The sequence below is a fragment of the Trichosurus vulpecula genome, chromosome 5, assembly GCF_011100635.1.
Source record: "Trichosurus vulpecula isolate mTriVul1 chromosome 5, mTriVul1.pri, whole genome shotgun sequence".
In the NCBI taxonomy this organism is placed as follows: Eukaryota; Metazoa; Chordata; class Mammalia; order Diprotodontia; family Phalangeridae; genus Trichosurus; species Trichosurus vulpecula.
Window position 1 is genome coordinate 53288785 of NC_050577.1, and position 24756 is coordinate 53313540.

General features: G+C 37.2%; 1 protein-coding gene across 4 annotated transcripts in view; it reads right to left on the minus strand.

Annotated features, from left to right (window-relative positions):
* Positions 1–24756, minus strand: part of RUNDC3B (RUN domain containing 3B) — a 121441-nt gene that overhangs the window by 21807 nt on the left and 74878 nt on the right. For all 4 annotated transcript variants that reach the window (XM_036759048.1, XM_036759046.1, XM_036759047.1 and 1 more), the window contains 3 exons: positions 22084–22164; positions 20617–20785; positions 11865–12022 (listed from right to left, as the gene is read on the minus strand). In XM_036759048.1, the coding sequence (XP_036614943.1) occupies positions 11865–12022; positions 20617–20785; positions 22084–22164 (408 nt within the window). The remainder of the gene's footprint in view (positions 1–11864; positions 12023–20616; positions 20786–22083; positions 22165–24756) is intronic.

Here is a 24756-nt window from a genome sequence, read left to right on the forward strand (position 1 = left end):
TTTGCTGTGAAGAGGCAAAACTTTATAATCCTCCACTATCTTCTACCTTTTTTGAGGGAAAAACATCTACATCCTGAGTCCTGCATTTGGCACAGACTATTAGTAGCAATAGACCAAGGCTGGCTACCAATCATAAAAGGTCCTAAAGCTTCCATATTTGCAGTTTGCCTCCAAGGAGATGATGACTCAGAATTTTGATTTTGCTTCTGTTGCCATGGATCAGTCACAAGATTATTAAATTAGCTTGTTCTTACTGCTACAATCAACAGCAAAACTTAATTAGAGCATAACAGACTTTCCCTTTTTAGCCATACATTTGCAGAGGAAACTGAGTCTTATCTTTAAAGCATGACAGAGACATCAATAAGACCCTGGTACTAGCTCTTTCAAATTATACTCTGTATTAAAATCACTTAGTATTGAAAAAGGTCTTTAACTTATTCTGTGTGTTATATGGAGATAAGGCACCAAAGTGGCATAATGTCAATTTTTTCTGTTGCATTAGAATTTGATTTTTTCAACAACACCTACTTAGGCAGCAAAAGACGACCTGCTGAAATTCACAATACCAACAAAAAAAATCATTCTTGGGAAAAAAAAAACAAACTACTTGCTGATGACATTTTAGGTAATGTTCAAGACTGAAGGTCTTCAACCAGAGGATGAATGACCACTTGGAAGTTAGAGGATTCCTAAACTGGCACATTCCTTTCCATTGCTAGCACCTTCTCTCTGAGAATATCTTTCATTTGTGCTCTGTATATGTCGTATGTATAATTCTTTCCATGCTAGCTCCTTTATTAGAACGTGAGCTCCTTAAGGGTTGGGTCTATGCTTTTGCCTTTGTGGTATCTCTTGCACTTAGCCCTTTGCCTGGAATCGACTTGCAGCCATGTATTAGCCTAAGTTACCTCTGAGGTCCTTTCCAGACCTGAGATTCTGAAATTCTATCACACTGACATTATTGGAAGAAACGTACCAAATATTACCACTCATAACAATAACTTAAAATGTACAGTTGCTTTATGGTTTGGAAAGTACTGTCCTCTGAAATAGTACTGTGTTCTAAGAAATGAAGAGCTGGTTGATTTTTAAAAAACATGGAAAAACTTGCATGAAATTGTGAAGAGTGGAATGAACAGAACCATGAGAGCACTGTATACAATAACAGGAATATTGTTGGAAGAACTGTGAAAGACTAAGTTATTGTGAGCATGACAAGCACTCAAATGAACTTCAAAGGACCTATGAAGGAAGATGCTATCCACCTGCAGAGAAAGAACTGATAAATAGAAGTATGTTTGGTATAGTTTTACATATATGTAGATACGTATGTGTGTATATGTGTGTATGTGTGCGTGTTTAGTGGTGGCCTTCTCTAGCACGGGGTGGGGAAGGAGGGAGAAAAAGTACGCAGCAGAGAAAAATGACAACAAAAATTCAGAAGGAAGCACAGAAAAGCAGAGGAGTTTTGAAAACTATGTGTGGCATTTATTGTATAGTTTTTTAAAAAAGTAATACGAAATGGAGATTCATGGTTTCATGTTGAATCTCCTTTTTCTGCTGTGCTATATACATGAATTTTTTTTGTCTTTAAGTTCAAAATGAATAAAAAATTTAAAAGAAAGTATTGTCCTTGCAACAGCCCTATGAGGTAAAGTGGCACAAGTATCATTACCATCCAACCTCAAGAAGAGAAAACAGCCAGTTAGAGAGGTTAAGCTACTAGCCCAAGGTCAAATGATAGTCAGATGAAGGATTTGAAACTGGGTGTTCTGATGCCAATTGGAGCTCTTTTCATCAATCCACCCCAGCCCTCTCATGAAGTTATGTCATGAAAATAAGCTGCCAGTCTTCAATCCTAAGACTAAGAAATATCAGAGAATGTTAGAGTTCTAGAATGGGGGAAAGAATCTTAGAAGTCACCTAGCGCTTCAGATATTATTCTAAAAGACATTCTATCTTCTTTCTACCTCAAAGAAATCTCTTTTACCTATTTCTGCTTAGAAAATTAGATCCCATTATATTTTTAGTGTTTACAGTCCCAAGAATCATACAGTACCATTTATAAAAATGAATTTAACTGTTAGTATTTTAAATAGAGCATCGTTTGTCAAACAAGCACCAAACTGACACACTAGTGAGGGAAATTAATGATATCATTATTGACATCCTTTTTATGAATGATACTAGAAGTCAGCAGCAAGTTGTAGCTAAATGGAAGGAATGCTAATGGTTCTCCTCAGAGAGACAAATAAAGGAGGTGGGACTATTGGTATTAACATACGTCCAAAGGCCACAATAAACATGGTTTCTTGGGATTCTTTGTCATTTCATTTCATAGTGGTTAAAGCAAAAACACACATATACACACATTAAGGTTGTTGCAAATTACACCCATACATTACAGAGAATGAGATAGAGAAATTTTATGAAGAACTTAGTAAGGTCCTTTGTATTAAACTTATATATACTTGAATGCTCTGATTTCAAAGCAAAGGTAGGCAAATAGGAGGATTGAAAAATGTTGGATTATAGAATAAGAATGTAAGAATAGAATAGGAACAAGAAATTCCTATTTAGAATAGGAATAGGAATAAAAATAAGAGTAAAAGAATAGCATAGGAATAAGAAAATAAAGAAAGGAAAATGCCATTTAGTAGACTCTATATACACAAAAGCCTCATGTTTCTGCATCTTTTCTTCACGATGGGAGCTAAAGTCTCCCTTTTTCATGAAGGGAGATGGAAGGCACTGGGCATGGGAAGCAATGAACACCATCAAAAATACGAAATCATCTACATGTTAACAGAAAATACATGACAGATTATGGAAGTGAGGTATTTTAAAATCAGCAGTAGTATATGGGTTTCTACTAACCAGAACAAAGATAAAAGTCAATAGCAAACTAGAAGGATGAGAAGAAAAAATGGTACCCAAATAAGCAGCTCTAATCTGACCTATTTAAATGAACAGTTGATGCTGAAAAATGGAAAATGGCCAAAGGAACAGACATCAACAATATACTATTATCTATGGAAGCTTAACCAGTTTCAAATAACTGCCACAATGAGGAGGTCAAAAGAGGCTACAAACTGCCTCATCCAACAAAAACTTGAACTCCCAAGATGGAAAAACTGCCAAAGTGAAGCCAACCTATTTTGTACCTTCTGGCTCTTTGTTATTTCCATTGCTATGACAAATCTCAAATGCTTCTTTGACTATCGGGCAGCTAAAAATTATCAGTGAATGAAACGGATCAGCTTCTGGTCCTCTGGTGCTTGCTTGTTTGTTTTTTGTTCATAATACTGTCTCTTAGTTGTGTTTCTTTGAGGCATTTTGCAACTGGCTAGGTCTTCCTCCAAACTGAGATGTGTTTGGAGAGTATTGTGGTATAGGGAAAAGGTGCTGGCTTGGTGTCAGAAGGCTTCACATGATTCACTTATACTTCCTGGGACTGTCTTCTCATCCATAAAATGAGGAAGGAGGGAGACACATGGCATCTGAGATCTTTCTACATTTAAATCTATCATCCTAAGTTCGTATGGCCTAAACTCTAATGTTGGCTCTTCCATGAACCTATGTGACATTGGACAAGTAATTTAACTTGTGTGAGCCATAGTAACTACTTGTAAAATGAGGGGATTGAACTGGATGGCTTCCATGGTTCCTTCCTGCTCAGAATCTACACTCTCATTAATTTGGGAATTTCTTCCAATGATATATATCATAGCTCATTCGTGCCTGCATTTCATATACAACTCTTGTCAACATCCTCCAATAATCTGCCATGGGGCCGGGGCGGGGGTTTTACCTCACCATACTGTAGGCATTCCTTGCTTTGACCAGACACATTGAGGGTATATGCGAAACATTCTGGCTGTCCAGCTACATTCTCTTCCTGTTGTACAATTCCTGTGCGATATATTTTACTCTTACTATTTTTCAGAGTTCTTTAATGATTGTGTACTGCCGTCTATCCATACACAACAGTAGCCTCTCCAGGGGATAAGCATTATTAATTCTTCATAGACTTTTGCATTCCATTCCTTGATGCCATACAGAAATCCCAATAGAATATTGGCATTAAAAAGATAGGTCTCTGCTTTCATGACAGACTTGAGGTCAATGAAGGAACTTTGCAATTTCTTAATGGCAATCCAGCACCGTCTACCCTTTCTGTTCCATTTGTCCCAATTTGTTGTCCATGTGTAATCATGGACAGCATCCATAGGCTCTTCATCCAAATGCATGTTACAGTTTGGGCAATAAAAACATCCTTCATCCATTTGCTGTTTCCTATGTGGAAGGACAGGCTAAACTCTTTTGAAAGATTACAGATCTTTTTCATGAGGTTTTACAAATACCAGGGCTTAATGCAACCAATACATCATTTACTAATAGGAGCTTCTGGAGGATCTCCTCATCTGTTATGGAGTCTCTCTTTAATCTGGTCTCTTGGCTGATTCTCTTCTATCACAGTGACAAAAACACATACACACACCTTTGGAAATACTACCATTAACTAAGGAGAAGTCCTCCATTAAGGTGTTTCATTTTGTCAAAAATTTGTTCCACAATACAGAATAAAAGAGAAATTGAAAAAGTTTAGAGTGTTTAAATGTTGGGGAAATCAAAATACAGATCATATTTAAGCCAAGAGTTGCACAACTGTATAACATGGCCAATTCAATCTTTGTCAAAAATATTCCCAAATTCCACAGGATGGCAACATTTCCCCATCTTGAAAAGCTGGCCTCAAGTTGCCCATTTGAGATCAGGACCTCAGAAGCGGTAGAGGGAAGAGGAGGATGAAAATGAAAAAAAATAACATCCCTCTTTTGTTCCTCACCAATTAGATGGTCAGCTGACTATATGTTCTTTGAACAAGACCAAGACTACATATATTATAACCCTTTGGCACCTGCAATTAGTACATCTGAGGTCCTTCTTTATCTTTTTTCTTTGTTGAACAACTGTGGCTCTTGTAGCTGTAGGTCCAAAGGTTTATTCCCTTCCCGGACTTCTTCCTGGTGTTCTCAATAGCTGAGTAGTGTTACAATCCAAACTGTGAGCTCAGGCAGAATATCCACAGTAGGACTATAGCAACTGAGAAGTAGTGTTGGAGAGCAGAGTGGCTATAAAAGCTGGATAAAAGGTTGGCAGGCAATGCTCAACACTAAGGAGTGGAGGCACAACACAACCATCCCTGCCCCCCAAACGCCCGAGAAGAAAAGGGTCACAGAATGAGTTATCTCTAGATCTTTTCCTACTCAAAGAATGACCTTCCAAGTATTAGAGAAGGGACAGAATCATTCCCCTTGCACTAAAAGTAATTGGAACCCTCTACTCCCCAAGGTACCAAGGATATTATTTTTTCAAGTGAGTATCTATCTTTTCCCAGCCATTGTTACCATATTAAATGTTATTTACACAGTCACGAGTTGTGCTGACTTTTGAACACCCCCATACGAACACTGGGCTTGGAATCAGCAAGACTCATCCTCATGAGTTCAAATCCTGCCTCAGACACTTAATAGTTGTGTGACCCCGGACAAGTTACTTAACTCTGTTTGACTCAGTTTCCTCATCTCTAAAATGAGTTGGAAAAGGAAATGGCAAGCCACTGCAGTGTCTTTGCCAAGAAAACTCCAAAATGGGGATCACAGAGTTGGACATGACTGAAACACCTCAACAACAACAAATAATACCTTTGATTTATTTTTCTTTAAATGAAGTATTTTCAAAGGGGTTATAAAGAGACCAAGCTGCTGCAAGTTTTAAAATTCTCTGACTAAATCCAACAGTATCCCTTTAGCATACGCAGACATTAGGGATCAATTTTGAAATTTAAAAACCAACAAAGGACTCTTACGCTTGGTCTTCATTTTAAAATGATTAAAGCAACTCTAAGAACCTAAAGTGTTACTCTAGTGCCTATAAAATTCAACAGTATTTTGCAAAGCTGAAAAATGATGGCAAAAATCATGACAGAGAAATGTATGGTAAAATTCAGGGGATTTCTTTTGTTGTTTTTGCTTGTATTAAAAACACATTTATTAAGCAAGGACCATGGCATTCTTTGTTATTTTTCTCATCTTAATGAGTCATTGTTGACAAATGAAAAGTAGAGATAGATGATTCATTTTATAATCAGCAGCACAATTCCATATACTTCCAACTGTTGCTAAGCATTTACCTCAAATGGGGGACAGCTGCTCCCTCCCTGAATCTCTCAGCAGTTTAAGCAATCTTATCATTAGTAAACCCAGAAAGACAAATACCCTTTATGTGATGTTAGCCTTCCTTAACAGATACTATAAACAATACTTCAAGGAGGTCAAAAAGTAAACTGAAAACATCTGCATTGCAAAAAAGACTAAGATAGGGGTAGAGGCAGGGGTGTATTTATGCCAAAAATATTCATAGCATTATTTTGTGTGTGTGGTAGCAAAACATAGTAAATAAAGTGAATGAACAACAATGGAGGAATGGCTGAATAAATTTTGATATAGGCAGACGATGCAATATTATTATGCCATAAGAACAGATTAATATGAAGAATTTAGAAAAAAATAAGATTTATATGATCTGATGCAGAAAGAAACAAATAGATCCAAGAGAACAATACTCACAGTGGGCATAGTAACATAAGGGAAAACAACACTAAAACCACCAGAACTCAATTCAACACAATGACTAATTTGGACTGCAGAGGAATGATGATGAAATATACCTCCCTCCTCTCATTAGACAGGTAGGGAACTAGAGATGCCAAAAAGAGCACATATTATTAAATATGGTCAATGGATCAGTTTGTCTTCCTTCATTATATTTCTTTGTCAGGTGAGGATTCCAATCAGCAGAGGTTATTGGGGTAAAATGGAGAAAAAGGCAGCCGAATAATAATGTGCAGAGCTTATCAACTAGCATTAATGAACATGGCAATCACGACTTTTCCCTGATAGTTAAATTGTCTCTATAATACATGAACGAATTGATCACCTTCACATAATTTCCTCACCAATGGAAGGAGAGAAAGAAAGATTGACCAGCAGATTTGGATAAAAGCCTGTATTTAGATATAAGAAAAGGACACAGGCTTTTAAAGGACATCTAGACCTCAGTTTCCCTCTAGATGGCCTGAAAGGTCTCTTCCAGCTGGAGATCTAGGATCCTATTATATTATGGTTGGCCTAAATTTGTCATCTTATGGAATAGTTTTTATCTTAAGGGAGCACTGGCCTTGGAGTTAGGATATTTGGTTTGAGTCTCAGCTCCCACACTCACTGTGTGACCAAAAGCAGGTTACCTACCATCTCTGAGCCTCAGTTTCCTCATCTGTAAAATGGAGATAATACTTGCACTACACACCCTTCCAAGGTGGTAAGAAAAAGCATCTTGTTTCCCTTAAAGTTCATTATTAATAGATCAGGTTCTAACAGCTGTCAGTCATTTGGAATCTGGAATCCCTTTCTCACAGAAATGTAATAAATGAGAGTTAGTCCCCAAGTTAAGTCTACCAAAGCATATTGAGATCCCATTTCATTGTCTTGGGGGCTCATTTTTAGGCAATGTCACTTCAAGGTCCTGTGTTTCCTTCAGTGTGGGTCCTTCATCCAATGATACAGTGCCCAATCCTTCTATCTTCAGACTTTAGCCAATGGCCTTCATGAGTTGTGGTTACTGAAAAACGTTTTCCCAGCTGGCGGTCATTCTGGTAACAGGAATCTCCAAATCTAGTCTGTTCTTCGGTTAACAAAGGCACAGTCCAATGAAGGTCCCACACTCAAAGTCATTCCCATTTTGCTGGCACTTGTCAGGGTTTGTGTTCTATTGCCACAGCAGACCCCAGACTCACCACGTGACACAATGAAGCATCTGAATATAACCTTAAGTGGAAGGCCATAACCCTAATTTGAACTCAAATGCTCAACATCCGCAACAAAAGACATCAGACAAAAATATTATCACAATTTTTCTAATATGAGAACTTAGAAGCAAGAAGGGAAGGAAGAGGGAGGCTAAAGATTATAAACATTTGAGAAAAAACTGCCTATGGTAAAATCAACTGTTCTCTGATGACGAGGGACAAAGGTCAAAGAGAGAACACAGTGTCCACATAATCCCCCATGTCCCAAGAAAGGAAGCAGTAAGGAGAGGCACTGAATCAGATAATTTTGCAAAAGGGAAACCAGATAGAAACATCAGCCTAAGATGTTTGCTGTCCTTAGCGTGTGAAAGAAGGGGTGGAGAGGGGAATCTGGCTGTGTGCGATGATCCTTTCTTATAGTACACATGGATGGAAAAATCTCTCTCTGTATATAGAATGCCTATCCAAATGCAAGCTGTAACCTGGACAATATACATTCTTCATCCACTTGGCATTCTCTTTGTGGATGGACAGGCCAAATGCCTTTGAGTGATCATGGGTCTTGTCTAAGAGACTTTACAATGTTTGGGAGATTGATGGGAGAGCTTAAAGGAATCGACACAATCTCATTTGCAAATAAAAGCATCCAGACAACATCCCTGTCCACAGGGGAGTCTTCTTGAACCTATATCTGTGCTGAATCTCTTCCCTCACAATAGTAAATGCCTTTTGGTGAGCATGCTTCTCCCTGCTGAATGTCTCCTTTGATGTTCCTTATCAGAAGGTCATCGAACATTTTGTTTTATTTAAATAAAATCATGTGAGATCATGATAGTTGTAAGAGGCACACAAAAAATTAAGTCTTATTATAGGAAACACTTTTACTTATTAAGATTCTGAGAGAATAAGCATTTATAGGGTACCTACTATGTTCCAGGCACTATGTTAAGTGCTGTACAAATATCATCTTATTTGATTCTTTCAACAACCCTGCAAAATAGGTGCGGTTATTGTCCCCATTTTTCAGTTGAAATGAAGGCAAATAGAGTGACTTGCCCGGGGTCACACAGCTAGTACACTTCTGAGGTGGGATTTAAACTCAGGTCTTGCTGGCTCCAGGCTTAGCACTCTATCCAATGCACCAATTAGGAGAAATTTGATCTCACAGTGATATATACCATTGTTGGGCATGGCATGCAGGGTTTTTAAATTACTTAATATTCTGGGGGAATATTTTCAAATACTCATTAATTCAAGTAAATCTTTAAAACTCCTTACTGTTGGCTTCAAATTGTGTCAAGGTGAAAATTCAACTCAAATAAGCTTCTATTAGGTGCCTACTAGGTACAAAGCATTATCCAATGGACAAAAGAACAAAATGATAAATGGTACTTTACTTATACTCTACTGGGAGGGAATACAAAATGTTTATGTGTATAAAAGATAATCTGAAGGGGAGGAGAGGGATGGAAGGAGAGAGAGGGAGAGAGAGAGGGAAAAAAAGAGAGATATGAAAGAAGGGATGGAGAGAGGAGAGAGAGAAAGAGCACTAAAGACTTGGAAGACCAGGAAAGGCTTTCCTTAGGAGGCGACCCTGAAAGAAGCTAAGAGATCTAAGAGACCAAGGCGAAGTGTTCAGGTGCCCTGCGCCTGGGGAATGGCCTGCACAAAATCATGGAGCTTGGAAATGTTCTCAAAACAAGTAAGTTCACTGGGCAGAACCACAGCGTACGAAGGGAAAATAATGTGAACTAGGACTAGAAAGGGAGGCTGGAACCATATTGTGAAAGGCTTAAAAGCTAAACCGAGGAGTCTGGAGACAAGGAGCCACTGACCATCCCTGAACAAGGGGGTGGAATGGTCACACTTGTGCATTACAAAGTTTATTTTGGCAGCTATGTGGAGGATAGATTAGAGAGGATAGAAAGGGGAGAAAAGGAAAAGGGATGGAGAGGAAGGAAAAGAGAGAAAATAAGCATTCATACATCACCTTGCTCTGTAAAACCTGGACCCCAGCTGCACAAGTATTTTCCCACCCTGGCACAGACTGGCTGGCCCCTGTCTTGCCTCCCAAGGACAAACACAGAGTTCAGTGTGGGGGTGCAAACAACCAATTATGTCAGCCGGGGGCGGGGCAGGGCTTTGTCCTTGACACATTCAGGGCCTCCTACGTGCTCTCGGTCCAGTGTTTCTGGAAAATACGGCAACTGAAAAAGACAAGTTCAGGGGGACCCCTTAACAGCCCTTAACAAAATCCATCCTCAGATGCTTTCTAGCTGCGTGACCCTGGACATGTCACTTCACCCTGTTTGCCTCAGTTTCCTCATCTGTAAAATGAGCTGCGGAGGGAAATGGCAAACCATTCCAGTATCTTTGCCAAGAAAACTCTAAATGGGGTCATGGAGAGATAGTCATAACTGAAATAGCTCAACAACTATGTGTCAGACACAACAAGCATTAATAGTAACTTCTTTTCTTTCTTTCTTTCTTTTCTTTTCTTTTTTTTTCATGATGAAATCAGGATTAAGTGACTTGCCCAGGGTCACACAGCTAGTAAGTATCTGAGGCTGGATCTGAACTCAGGTCCTCCTGACTCCAGACTGGTGCTCTATCTACTGTGCCACCTAGCTTCCTCAATAGTAATTTCTAAATAGAAAAATACACCAAGGATTAGAGATTTTGTCAGTATTACCAACTCCAAGTATAGGAACTCTCTCTATCAAAGCAGATTGCAACTTCTCTATGATTTAGGAGCTTAGTCCTACAGAGGTAGATGAGACATGGAGAAGTGACTATGCCATGGGTCACACAGTTCGTATGTGTCAGAGGACAGCACTTGAACTCAAGTCTTCCTGGCTCTGAGAGAAGTTCTCTATCCACTACACTCTGCTCCATCTCTAAATTTAATGATTCTACCTTTTAAAAAAGAAAACAAAAAAGGACAAGTGACAAACCTATAAACAAATAAACAAACTTTCATGGGTTCAGAATTTAATTTTTCAAATGAAAAAGTCCCATTTGATAAAGGTAATTTGAATTAATTTACATTTTTTAATTCCTAGTTTTATACTTTAGTTAAAAAAAACAAATCAAACAAAATATGTAAGTTTCATGGATATGAGGAAAACTAAGTTCACTACCTAATATTATTCAATTAATTAACTTCTTTCCATTTGGGAGACTGTGGGAAACCCAGTGGCAAAGAATTTCAGAGCCAGAAGGGACCTCAAAGATCATGTACTCCAACCCCATGTCATAGATGAAAAAACTAAGCATTATATAAAACTAAGAAAATGGATGAAAAGTAACAGAATTCAATAAAATGGCCACATAATACATTTAAGGGTTTTTTCTCTCTCTAAACATTTCTTTCTTCCTTTAACATTTAAGGGCAAGGAACTAGATTAATCAATAAAGCCCATCACAAATCTGGCTTGGCACAGCTGAGAAAAACTCCCTCTAAAAGTAGAAAAAAGTTTTTCGAAGCAGCCTGAAGAGAGAAACAATTTACAGGATAGAAGCCTCCCTGTGTTCTTAGGAAATGAACTGTGCTTACGGCCAGATGAAAATGCACGGTAGAGAACAGAGGAAGTTCAGAGGGAAGCATAGAAGTGTTGAAAGTAATATGGAAATCATCATATGTTTTTTTCCTAGGAAAAGCAAATGGTATGAAATGTAGAGCCACAGTTTCATAAACTGAACTCATTTGGGGGGAGGGTTCTATTGTGTATTTGGAAGTGATCCTTTTGAGGGGACTTTAAGTTCAGAAATAAAAAAAAATAAATTAAAAAATCTTCAAATATGATTGTTTAAATAAAGAATTTCACCCAGTCACCTTGGCACTTAGATAATCAAGCAAGCTGGAACTTGCCCCTCACAGTATAAAGAAAAGAATGGGGATTGACTTTGACATCCATGTCTTTACACATCTCACCAAAGCTTTTTGGAGGGTTCTGTGTCTGGAGGGGATATTTTTAAAGTTGTCACTTACAGCTGGTCCTGCAGTTCCACAATAATGTACTCCAACTGCTCCTTCTCTAATTTGTGGGTCAAATCAGAATCTTCAATCCTCTGAAGCAATAACTTGTTCTGAGAAACAGATTCAGCAAGCTGGTTCTCTCGAAGTCTTAACAGTTCTTCAAGATAGCCCTGGAAATAGAGGAATAACAAGACAGCTCACTGTAACAACAACATGACAACATAACGTAACATTTCTTTGGTGCCCTCCCAAAAGTTGGCATCTTGGTCTCATAATATTATGAGAACATTTTAAAGTATAGTATTTTCTGTGTGATAACAAAATAGTTTTAAAAAAAAAACCCAACCCTCAATGATCTCAGAATGTTTAGCTGGAAGAGACTTTGGATCAACATCCCATGCAATGCACGAATCCATTGTACAATATATCTGATATGTAATCATTTAAGCTTTTCTTGAATACCTCCAGTGATGGGCCATTTACTACTTCACTGGGCTGTTGTAATTGTTACGAATTTTTTCTTTTTGCTAAGCTGAAACCTATATCCTAGTAAAACTGCCCAACAGAGCCACCTGGCACTTGGGAAGTTCTCAAAAATAGAATATGAAAATATGTTACCTCCCAATATCCAACTATTGCTTCTGCTCTCAATCCATGACAGGCAGACATATTTATTTTCTGGTCACATATATCCTTAATAATGTTCTTTACACACAACTCCTTCCACCCCAAGTCATTCTAAAGAACAGGCTGTGGTCTACTTACTCAAACTGTGAGTCCATTACCCTTAGGGTTACATCTTATTGTGACTCTCCAGAGATTGTGGTGTACCATAATTCATAGGTATATAATTTTGAGGCAGCAAAGAGTTGGAATTATTGAAAACATTCCATCTGTTATACCCATTCAAGATACACAAACTGATGGATTGACTCAGTGGACTATGAATGTTTGCTGATTGTTTGAATGGGCCATTGCTGTCTATGCGACTGCATGCCACAATCTGGGCAATATGCATTTTTTTGTCCACTTTATTTTCTAAACATGTATGGCTAACCTAATAGCTGTCAAATAATAATTGTTAATATTTATAACAACTAATTAATAGTATTAATTTTTACTGGGGATACTGTGTAGTATTCCAAGGTTTGATGCAATTAGGATATTATCTACAAATAGGAGAACATTTTGAAGACCAGATCACTACAGGATATCTCTCTCCAAATTGATCTCTGCTCTGAATCTCCTCCATCACAGTGGCAAACACCTTTGATGTTTGCTGATACATACTCACTAGCCTTCAATTTGACCTTCAATTTGGACATCCTCTATGAAACTGGCAAACATTTGAAAGGAGTACATCTCCCTGTTTTATTATTGGCTTAAAGTCATTGAACCAAGTTATCACCATAATGCACTATTTCATTACTCTTAATAGATGTGTAGAGGACACCTTGTTTGAGACTGATAACAAACATCATTTTTTATTCTACTGAGTTAAATGTTTCTTTTTCTTATTCCTGACCAGAACTTGTACTCTGTTCCTGGAATCATGGAATCTGAAAGGGGAATTTTTGCCTTTTCTTGTGCTTATCCAGCCTTCCATCTCACTCACTGGACATCTCCAAACCATGCCACCATTTAAATTTTACCCTCATTTCCCTCAGTTTGCAGCTCCCCTTTCTGTATGGTCTTCCCCCGTAGGGATGTGAACTCCATAATGGCATAGACTGTCTTGCTCACTTCTATCAGTATCACTGGCACTTAGTATACTTCCTGGCACAAGTGTTTTTTTTCCATCCATCCATCTACCTACCTATCTATCTATCTATCCATCTATCCATCTATCTATCTAACAATTCCCCCCATTAGAAGAGAGATATGAGTATAGATGGTTTTGTTGTTGTCATTTCCACCTATTCTTGGCCCCATTTGGAGTTTTCTTGGCATAGATACTGGAGTGGTCTGCCATTTCCTTCTCCAGCTCATTTGACAGATGAGGAAACTGAGGTAAACAGGGTTAAGTGTTTTGCCTAGGGTCACACAGCTAGTGTCTAAGGTTGGATTTGAACTCAGGAAGATGAGTCTTTCTATTCGTTACACCACTTAGCTGCCATAGATGGTCATGTTCTTTGTATTTGTATCCCCAGCACCAAGCACAGTGTAAGTGGCACAAAGTCAATGTTTAATAAATACATATTGATTAAATGCACAATAAAAAGGATAATGTAATCTAAAGATTCAATAAACAATATTCAAGATAGGATTTTTATATTCTTCAATGGCTTTAGAAAATGATATATGAAATCACACCTATATCTATCTCACACGTTGACCAAGAATACACTAAATGTATACATGGGCCATTCCCATAGGATTTTCAAAAGAAGAGAAAACAGCTGTACGAATTGCTTACTGCTTATTACTGTCTTTTTGGTCTCCTTTTCTGGGAGGGGTAGGTGGGATATTATCCATTATTTTGAAATTTCTCCTTTTTGAGATATCTTGAAAATCAGTCCCCAAATTGCTTTAAAATTATATTGCCTCGTTATATGTGGTAGAGATACATATTCAGTCCTCTTTTTCTATTCTGCTTTGTAAATGGAAATGCTCATCTTATCTGATGTTTAAGTTGAGAATTTTTTAAAAGGTAAAATAAAATAAAATTACAATGCCTCTAGCACAAATTTCTTCCAGACGTATACAGGAGAGTTGTAACCTGGACCACTGGAGGGAGTATCCATACCTTTAAAATACATTTTATTAGCAAACTGAATTTGGGGAAGTATTTTGTTTTGTTTTTTTTGGTCAGATCCAATTCACAATTTCTGAATTCAACTTTTAAAAAATAAGTTTTTATGGGTGTCTTTTGTTTTTTACATTACCATTGTTTTTCCCAGTATCCCTCTCTTTCTCTCTCTCCTTCCTTGAGAGTTATCCCATACAACAATATTTTAAAAAACAAATAAAAAGAAAAAGAAGGGGAAAAGTCAGCATAACTAAGATTTAAATTTTAAAGTCTAAAATTATGTTCCTTTTTTCTGCAAAGAGGTAGAGTAGGATTGTCTTCTCATATCCCTTCTTTCATATAATGCTTTTTCTTTTTAGTTTAACAATATTCACTTTTGATTTCTTTTCTGTGTGGTTGTTCTTTCTTTCTATTTCTATTGTAATTATTGTGTATATTGTTTTCTGGCTGTGATTACTTCACTCTTCATTAATTTATGTAGATCTTTCTATGCTGCTCTTCATTCATGATTTCTTACAACACAATAATATTATTCCATTCCATTCATGGACCACGACTTGTTTAGTCATTCCTGGTTGGCTGGGAATCTTTATTTCTGATTCTTTGCTTTCACAAAAAGTTCTGCTTTAAATATTTTGGTGTATATTGGCCTTCTCCCCTCTGAGGCTGACATGTGGCCTCATGGAAACAGGCTTAAGGTCTTTATTCTTTCACTTTAGGTCAAGGAGATTAACTTGGAGGCTCTGAACTTGTGAGTCAGGATAATGAGCCTCTTGGAGTAGGAGTCCATACAGCCCAGCTCAATGTTCCGGAGAATAAGGAGTGAGTTTCAGTAGACAGCTCAGTGGTAAACACAAGGATTCATGAGCAGCTTTGCCTGACTTGGAACTGAACTGGGTGAGACTAGTTCATAGTTTCTAGATAGAAACTATGCTAAATGTGGGCACTTTCTTCCCAGAAACCAAGGTTGGATAGAAAAGAATATGCCCTCTAGGTGTTGGGGGGAAATGTTTGTACTTATGTTCTTGCTATATCTTAAAAGCAAATATACTTATCTGATGTTATGTAGTTAAATGGAACTGAGATACTAGTCAAAGGCAGCTAGCAGTGGGGAACACATGAGCAAGAGGAGCTTGAGCTAATGGCATTAGAGAAAAGACACAAAAGCTATTCAGGATACCACTAGAACCTGGAGGGAGAGATGTAGCCAGCCTTACCCTGGTAAAGTCAATGAGACTGGAATGTCCTCCCTACACTAGTGCAAGGCTGGTTTTCTATCCTCTACGCCATATTGAGCCTGGAATAATCTGTTTTGAATTTCGGGACAAAAATCTTATTAAGGACTGAAATTGCTGCAGTTTATATCTCCAGGTACCCAAAGACCAATGGCCTACCTATATTTTCAATGCCCACAGTAGCTGCAACCTAAAGAAACACACCTGGAATTTCTTCCAGATTCAGTGGAGTTGGAATATGAAGTAATGAGACCCCTGTTTTTCAAGGAAGTCAGATTCAGGAACATTTGAGGTAGGAAAGCAGGCACTCCCTAAAAGTGCTCTGTTATCCCCTTCCTGTATTCCTCCTCCTCCCCAGCATCTAGGATAGCCACTCCTTCTCCTGACATTCTTCTGCCTGAGTCACTCCCTGCTACAGGAAACTCCCTATTATCAAACGTGGTCCGGGGATGAGCTTCTGGTTATTCAAATATTAAAGGGTTTTCATCTGTGTACACTGTGCACAGCCAACTTTCTGTTAGTCTTAGAACATAAGAAAGGATACTTAACATCCAAAATATACTTAGATAATCTAATCTTTCCCATGCCTGAGAAGGAGCTTCAGGATTTTACAGCGCCTCTGGGTTAAGATTATACTCCAATGCATCTGTAGGTGTGTAGAAGGTCTGCTTAAGAGCAATTTCTCTGTGAAAGGTCAAATAAACCAGTATTCGAGAGGCAGCATCTTACACTGACCTTAGAGTTAGGAAGACCCAGAAGTATAGTTCTGAGCTCTAATACTTACTAGTTGTATGACCCTGGACAAATCACTTAAGCCCTCAATTCCCTCATCTGTAAAATGAGGATAATAACACCTAGGGTACCTAATTTGCAGGGTTGTTTTGAGGCTCAAGTGAGATAATAAGGAGTTTCCCAGAAGTCTTAGTGCAATGTAAAGATATTAAGACTGCACTAAGACTTTTGGGACACCCTGCCTCCATAATAGAGCTTTCCAAACTTCAAAGTGCTTTATCAATGTCAGCTATTATCATTATTATTACTACCATAAACTAATTTGGAAGGTGCATCAACTCCATGATATTATGCAGCTCAAGAGAGTTTGTGTAAAGAAAGAGCCCAAATGTGGGTTTTCCTACATCCTTACAAAGATATTTACAAAGAACGAGAGAAAAAAGAAATGTATGAGAATTCTAAGAACCTGAGAAGCTGCCAACTGGACCTGTGACAAAAGAGATACCACACAGTTTCTAGCAAACTCTCTTATCTTATCTTATCACTCTATCCTCATTCCTCTGTGGAAGAACACTGCCATTAGCAAACACTATTACAGTATTTTAAATGTCTCTTTTGAGTGCCCAAAGTAATAAGTTCAGTCTGTGAAGAGGAACAGAGGAAGGAAAAAAAAACTGGGACATGTGAACCTATATTTTATCCTAACACACAAGGGGAGGACAATCAGTGTGTCCAGTGACTTCAAGAAGTGATTATATGTGTGTATACATATATGTATATTTAAAACAAACATGGTTTGGTATGGAGAATAAGAAATGCTCTACTCACTTAGTGTCAACATTCAAGGCAAGAAGCTGGGGGTTGTGGGGAGCAGATGAAAAAGTGGAAGCAGCAGAAAGCAATTAGACAGCAAAGGGCTTCAGAGAAAGGAACTTATATCTACTACTTTCATATGTCCCACTGTGGGCTAGCCTATCACTGAACACATCCATATGGAGACTTCTTCTACCTCTGGAGGTCGGCCAACAACTATTTATGAAGCTCCTACTATGTGCTGGGCACTGTAAGCACAAGGAAGTTGCTATGGCCAAAATAAGTCATTGTCTAACAGCCAGACTTCTGGTAACAAGATTCTTTGATGTTAGGAGGCTAGTCTGCCAACAATAGGGAAATAATCCATCACCAGGCACAGATCTAGATCTGAAGTGTTTTTCTAGCTTAGTATTACCTGGCAGAGCTTGAATTTCACTGTTATAACGAAAGAGAACTGATGCTCACCTGCGCACTGCAATGAGGCAATGGAATAGGATGTTAGAAGAAAAGTTACTCAATAAGCAAATGATGGTCATTAATAAAAAGAAAGTCCCCATGCATGACAGAATATTTATAGTATTATCACTCTGGGTGATAGCAAAGAACTAGAAACAAAGCAGACTCCCACCAATTGGGAAATGGTAAAACAAACTGTGTACGTGAATGTAATGGGGTATTATTGTGCTATAACAAATGGTGAATACAGAGAAACACTCAAAGATTTAGCTGACTCAATCAGAATAAGGAAGGTAGAACCAAGAAAATAATAATGTAAGTGGACAAAAACAAAACAAAATAATCAAAAGTAATTTAAAAAAAAAGAAAAACAAATCACAAAGAACAAGCATAGCCCCAGAAAAAAAGATGTGAAAAGATGCCTCCCCTTTCCTTTGAAGATTGTAGAATACTGTATATATTTACAGATTTTTTTCTGTATAGTTTAGTTTCACTGACTGTTTTTTTTCTCTTTTTTTCCTCTTTTTTTTTTTTGGAGTAGGGGAGGTGAGGCAATTGGGGTTAAGTGACTTGCCTAAGGTCACACAGCTAGTAAGTGTCAAGTGTCTGAGGCCGGATTTAAACCCAGATCCTCCTGACTCCAGGGTGGGTGCTCTATTCACTGCACCACCTAGCTGCCCCCTTTCCTCTTTTTTTCTTAAAAAAAAACATTCTTTGTTATATGAGATGACTCTCTGGGAAGCAAGGATATAGGGGGAAGTCAGACTATTTAAAAACAAAAGACATGAATAAAAACTTTATTTAAAAATAAATTGAAAATAACCAACAAGTACACATATCTAATTGTTTTAGAAAAGTAGTCACATAATTTTATTGCTTTATCTAAATCCAATGAATGTCACATATACTGACACAGATTAAAATCACAAAGAGTGGGAAAGGCCATCAGTTTGGAATTAGAGCTGCCAGTCTGTATGCTCAAATTTCAGTGTCTACATCAGTAAAATAAGGAGAATGGGCTAGATGATCCTAAAGATCCTTTCCAGATTCTGTGTCCTATGAATATTAATAAACAGAATGTGGAAGAAAAGAAGATTAGGCTGTTGAAATATGGCACTAAATTAGGAACTGTCAAACAATAAAAGTCTAACTCATGTGCTGATGAACTCCTACATTCTTAGTGAGAAGGAACAAAAAGAACATCAAAAGAAAGAAATTAAAAGATCATTTTATTAAAATCTCTTTTAAGCAAGTACTATAGAATTTCTGGGCAGCTAGGTGGCACAGTGGATAGCATGCCAGGCTTGGAGTTAGAAGATCTGAGGTCAAATCCAGCCTCAGACATTTACTAGCTGTGAGATTCTGGACAAGTCACTTAACCCTGTTTGCCTCAGTTTCCTCAACTGCAAAATGAACTGGAGAAGGAAATGGCAAACCACTCCAGTATCTTTTGCCAAGAAAACCCCAAATGGGGTCACGAAGAGTTGGTCATGACTGAAAACAACTGAATAACAACAATGCTGAAATTATACAGTGTAAGTTTAGTCTGAGAATTGAAAGATAACATTACAAGATATATAAAGGATAATTTTGATTATATTAAATTAAAAAAGCTTTGCGCAATCAAAACCAAGATAGAAAGCAGGAAGCTGGGAGGAAATTTTACTGCAACTTTCTCTGATAAAGGCTTCATTTCTCAAATTTGTAGAGAACTGAGTCAAAATTATGAGAATACAAGTCATTCCCCAATTGATAAAAAGGCAAAGAATATAAATAAGCAGTTTTCAGATAAAGAAATCAAAGATACCTATCTATAGTCATATAAAATGCTCTGAATCATTATTGATTAGAGAAATGCAAATTAAAACAACTCTGAGGTACCATCTCATACCTATCAGATTGGCTAATATGACAGAAAAGGAAAATGACAAAGGTTGGAGAGGATGTGAAAAAATTGGGACATTAATGCACCATTAGTGCAACTGTGAACTGATCCAACCATTCTGGAGAGCAATTTGGAACTATGTCCAAAGGGCTATCAAACTGCATACCCTTCGATTCAGCAGTATCACTACAAGGTCTGTGTCCCATAGAGATCAAAGAAAAAAGAAAGGGACTTCTATGTACAAAAATATTTATAGCATCTCTTTTTTTGTGGTGGCCAAGAACTGGGAATTGAAGGGTTGCCTAACAATTGGGGAATGGCTAAACAAGTTGTGGTATATGATTGTGATGGAATACTATTGTGCTATAAGAAATGAACAGGATGCTTTCAGAAAAACCTGAAAAGACTCACATGAACTGATGCAAAGTGAAGTGAGCAGAACCCAGGAGAACATTGTACACAATAAGAACAACATTGTATAATGATCAACTGTGAATGACTTAGCTATTCTCAGCAATACAATGATCCCAGACGATTCCAAAGGACTTATGATGAAAAATGCCATCTGCCCCAGAGAATGAACTGACAGAGTCTGAATGCAGATCAAAGCATGCTATTTTTCACTTTTTCCCTGTTTTTTTTTTTGGCCTGTGTTTTCTTTCACAACATGACCAATATGGAAATGTTTTACATGACTGTACATGTATAACCTAAATCAAATTGCTCGCTGTCTCAGGAAGGGGAGAAGGAAGGGAGCAAGGGAGAGAATTTGGAACTCAAAAATTTTTTAAAAGAATGTTAAAATTTTTACATGTAATCAGGGAAAATGTTATTAAAAATAAGTTTAGGCTGAGGTAAAGGCTCACATCGATTTCTGATGAATTAGTTAAGTACCTTTTGTTCCAGGGTAAGTTGATACTTCTGCTTAACTCTCTTACACTTGTTGAACCAACTGTTTTCATCCATGATAAAAGGAGGACCAATATTCTCTGGAGTGCTACTTTCACTACCACTGCTTCCCAAAGTCCTTAATTCTTCTTCATCACTGCTGATGCTATCAGAGCTACAAATACAAAGCATTATAAACAAATAAATATTATTTATAGGCAACCTTTGAATGTAAAACTAACTTTTGAAATTGAAGAATCCATACTATTTACCTTTAATTTGTTTACTCAAGTCAAATCAAAGCTTCTCATCTTTGCAGAATTGAACTAAAGACCTAGTGCAAAGAGGCTCTAAGGCTCTGGATGAATACGAACAAAGCCATACACATCTAGAATAAGAATCTTACCATATTGCTGAAACCATATGATGTCCATTCTCAGTGTCTATGACAAATTGTGGCATAGACACTGAGAATGCACAACATATGTACTTACAGTACTACAATGGAAGGAAATCAGACCACTTTCAATTATAAAAAATGGGAATGCAGAGTGGCCCATGAAAGCAAATGAAACTAATGTATATTTCCTGTTCTTAAATGCATCAATTCAATACTTTGTGTCTATCATGAGATAATTGGGCTTTGTGGCATCCTTGCCCTTAAGGAGTTTATATTGTAATGAAAGATTCTTTGCTTTTGTTTATAATGCTACAAAGCCCATTAAACACATTTTACAGTATCTTATTTAACTTCAGTTTGATGTGCTGGTAAATGTATGTTCTTCCCATTTTATTGTCATTATTATTTTATGATTCTAGTATCCTATCCCATCTGTCAGATGCATACAATCCCTCTTTGGACTAGTGATTTCGATCTGTGACATCAGTGTAATGGCTAGAATGACAGATGTGGGGTCAGCAAAACTTGCTTCAGACACGTAGAAGATGGAGGACCCTGGCCAAGCCAATACAATGTAAATGACTCCATTTTTGCAGGGACTCCATTTTTGCCTTTCTTTAAAATCTCCAGTGCTTAGCACAGTCCTCGGCATACTTTAAGCACTTAATAAATGCTTGTTGATTGGCTTAAGGTCTAGTGGTCAGTTTCCTTATCTGTAATGTGAGTTGTGAGACTTGATGATATCTACAGTCTTTTTTCCAACTCAATCTATGACCCTATGATCATTCTCAGGGTTGATTTGATTTCATCTTTTCATTATGGTGTTTTTTACAGTACTATGCTGGTAATGAATTAATAATGATGCTACTATTTGGGACCAGTCTGTAACAGTTGTATAATTATTGTAATTTCACAATGGAAGGAAATACAGATATTCATAGTTTCTTGACTACAACAGGCTGTCAAAGGCATTTGAAAATTTATTAGAATAACATAAGTTTCAAGAAATAAATACGAGCTATATAAACACAAAACGAGGTTTTAATACAGCAATAGTTGAAAAGATGAGCTACCTTTGGGTAAACTTCAAATATGGCGTATAGTCTATGACAGCTGGGAAGTTGCCATCCAATCCCTCTCCCTTCAGGCAGAAGCTAAAACAATAGAAACAATCAATAAGTGTTTTACATTGAAAAAAATAAATTAAAAGAGGAAATCTAGCTTTACAATCATTTGATTTTGTCATCAAATTGATGGTAGATTAAAGTTAAGTCATCTTTAGTTGTTGCCAACTAAAACTTCAAAAGAAATACTTCTAAACCTAACAAGTAATTTCACACAGTGATGGATTCTATAATATTAAAAGTGCCTTATTGAAAAATAATCAAGTCCCACAAATATTCTTTTGTTTTGGAGCTATATTTTTCTTTTTCTTTTATTAGATTTTGAAAAGTTATTTCTACAAGAATGCCAATGTGCTCTCTTTAGATAAATCTTTCTATATATTGCATAGGCTTACTTCAATCTTAAATAAAAGTAAGATATTTTGAAGAAAATTACCCTTTTTGAAGAATTGATCTTCTTAATGCTGTCTATACAAATTAAGGCTTGATTCAGAATTTTATTCTTGAACTAGACCTGAGATCTCATCGAAGTAGGTTAACTCCTAGTTAGGAAACTCTTCCCATCAGTGAAAATTGGAATCTCCCATAGAACTTAAAGTCTCAGGAGTTGTTTAGAGCCCTGAGAAGCTGAATGACATTTTCATGGTAAAACAAAGGTGGTATGTGTCAGAGAAAGGACTTGACCCCAGGCCTTCCTGATTCCGAAACCAGCTTCTCCATCCCCTATGCCACAGTGTCTCTCTGGGCTTTGAATATTTTAAAATAACAGAAATAGTACCAAAAATGGATAGACACAAAATAAACTATCACCGCATCTAACTGCTTTGGGTTCTCCTCTCAATTCTACCATTCACTAGCTGCATGACCTTAAATAACAAGTTATTTAAGCCTTGCTGGGCCTCAGTTTCTCCACTTGTAAAACTGAGCAAATTAAACTACATAATCTCTAAAGATACTATGCTGACCTCTAAGCTACTGTACTGCTTCCAAAATTGCATGATTCTATCACCTAAGGTTTTAGTTGAAAGGATCCTCATCAAAATTAGATTTCTGAATTTGGGTGACAAGAATCAAGAAAGTCTTTTAGTTTAGAGATGTAAAAGTCATAGAAATTACCTTTAGTAATAAAGATTATGAAAAAGAAAATTATTAATATTCTACAAGCAAGCAATTCAGACTATTAATAGAGTATGGGCTGTATTTTCAAAGAGAAATCTTAAATTTTTTATTATCCTACAACTCATAATTCTCTAAACATTTTATCCATTCAGTTCAGTGTGCCTTCCCACCCAAAACGAACCTCTATAGCAAGAGCACAGGAATGGAACATGGTTTGCATGTACTCTCTTTTCTTTACAAAGATGATTCTATGACTATATGACACATGAACATTCAGTTGCTTTTGGGATAACCCATAGCCATCCATTTTTTAAATCCATATTTTTTTTGCCAGTTTCCTCTTGTGATCAGTGGTACACACTGAACAGATAACCAGCCAATGGTAGTGACAGTATTTGTGTGAAACTCTATTCTTAGAAAAATCGAGCCTACAATTCTAGCCACGTCAGTGTTATGCTCAGTCTAACTGAATTCTTCCTCCTAGACTAGTTAAGTTGAAAAGGCACCTATTTTCATGAATTAAGATGGGTAGGAATGAGTTTAAAATGAGGCTATGCTTACTGTAATGAAGGAACAATGACTAAAAAAAAGAACATTTCTCTCACTTCGTAATTAAAGGAAACTCAGTAACCATGAGCTATCATTGTTTTTATTAATCAAAACCTTAAAAGATTTTTTTTCACTTACCCCTTACACACACTTCATTAACATGATCTCAGTTTTTCTAACTGTACAATTTCTATGGTGTTCTGATACCTCAGAAGAATGAAGGAATAATTTGTTTACTATACAATCTTTTCATGTCATTACGTCTCGATTAAAGATTGTAAATGGTAAAAGCTAAATCAAAAAGAAATATTGCCTTCAGAACTAAATGCAGTAGTAAGTCAACATATCAAGTCTTTGTGATTTTGTTAGCGTAGGAACTCCCTCCACCAACACAGACTACAACTGTCTGTGGACTTAGAGAGAGCTGTCCAAGACTCACAGAGGGTTAGTAACTTACCCACGGTCACACAGCTTGGAGGTGTCAGAAGTGAACTTTGAACTCAGGTCTTCCTGACTCCAAGTTCAGTACTCTATCCACTATGCTGCTGTGCCTCTTTGGGTAGCATGTTAGTACACTATCACTTTTTGGAACTTCTAATCTAGAAAATCTAACCAAGTTAGTTTTGTCAAACTAAGAACCAATTTCCAAGAATGTTGTATAATCTTAGGAATTAAAAAAAACAAACAAACAAACCAGGAGGGCTTAAAATACCATGTCAGGACCTTGGTCATATCAGTGTAGAAGCCACTTTAACCCATCTACATTAAAGACATTCTCCCTCCCTCACTACCCAACCCCCACGCCCTCATTCAAGAAAAACTTCTCTAAGGGAGACATCCCAATGCAGGCAGAGAGAGTCAGATCATACTCCAGTGCTTGGTACAAGAGCCCTGAAGATTTGTGCATTGGCTACTACTCATCCGATACTCATGTTTCATTTGAGTCAAACTCCC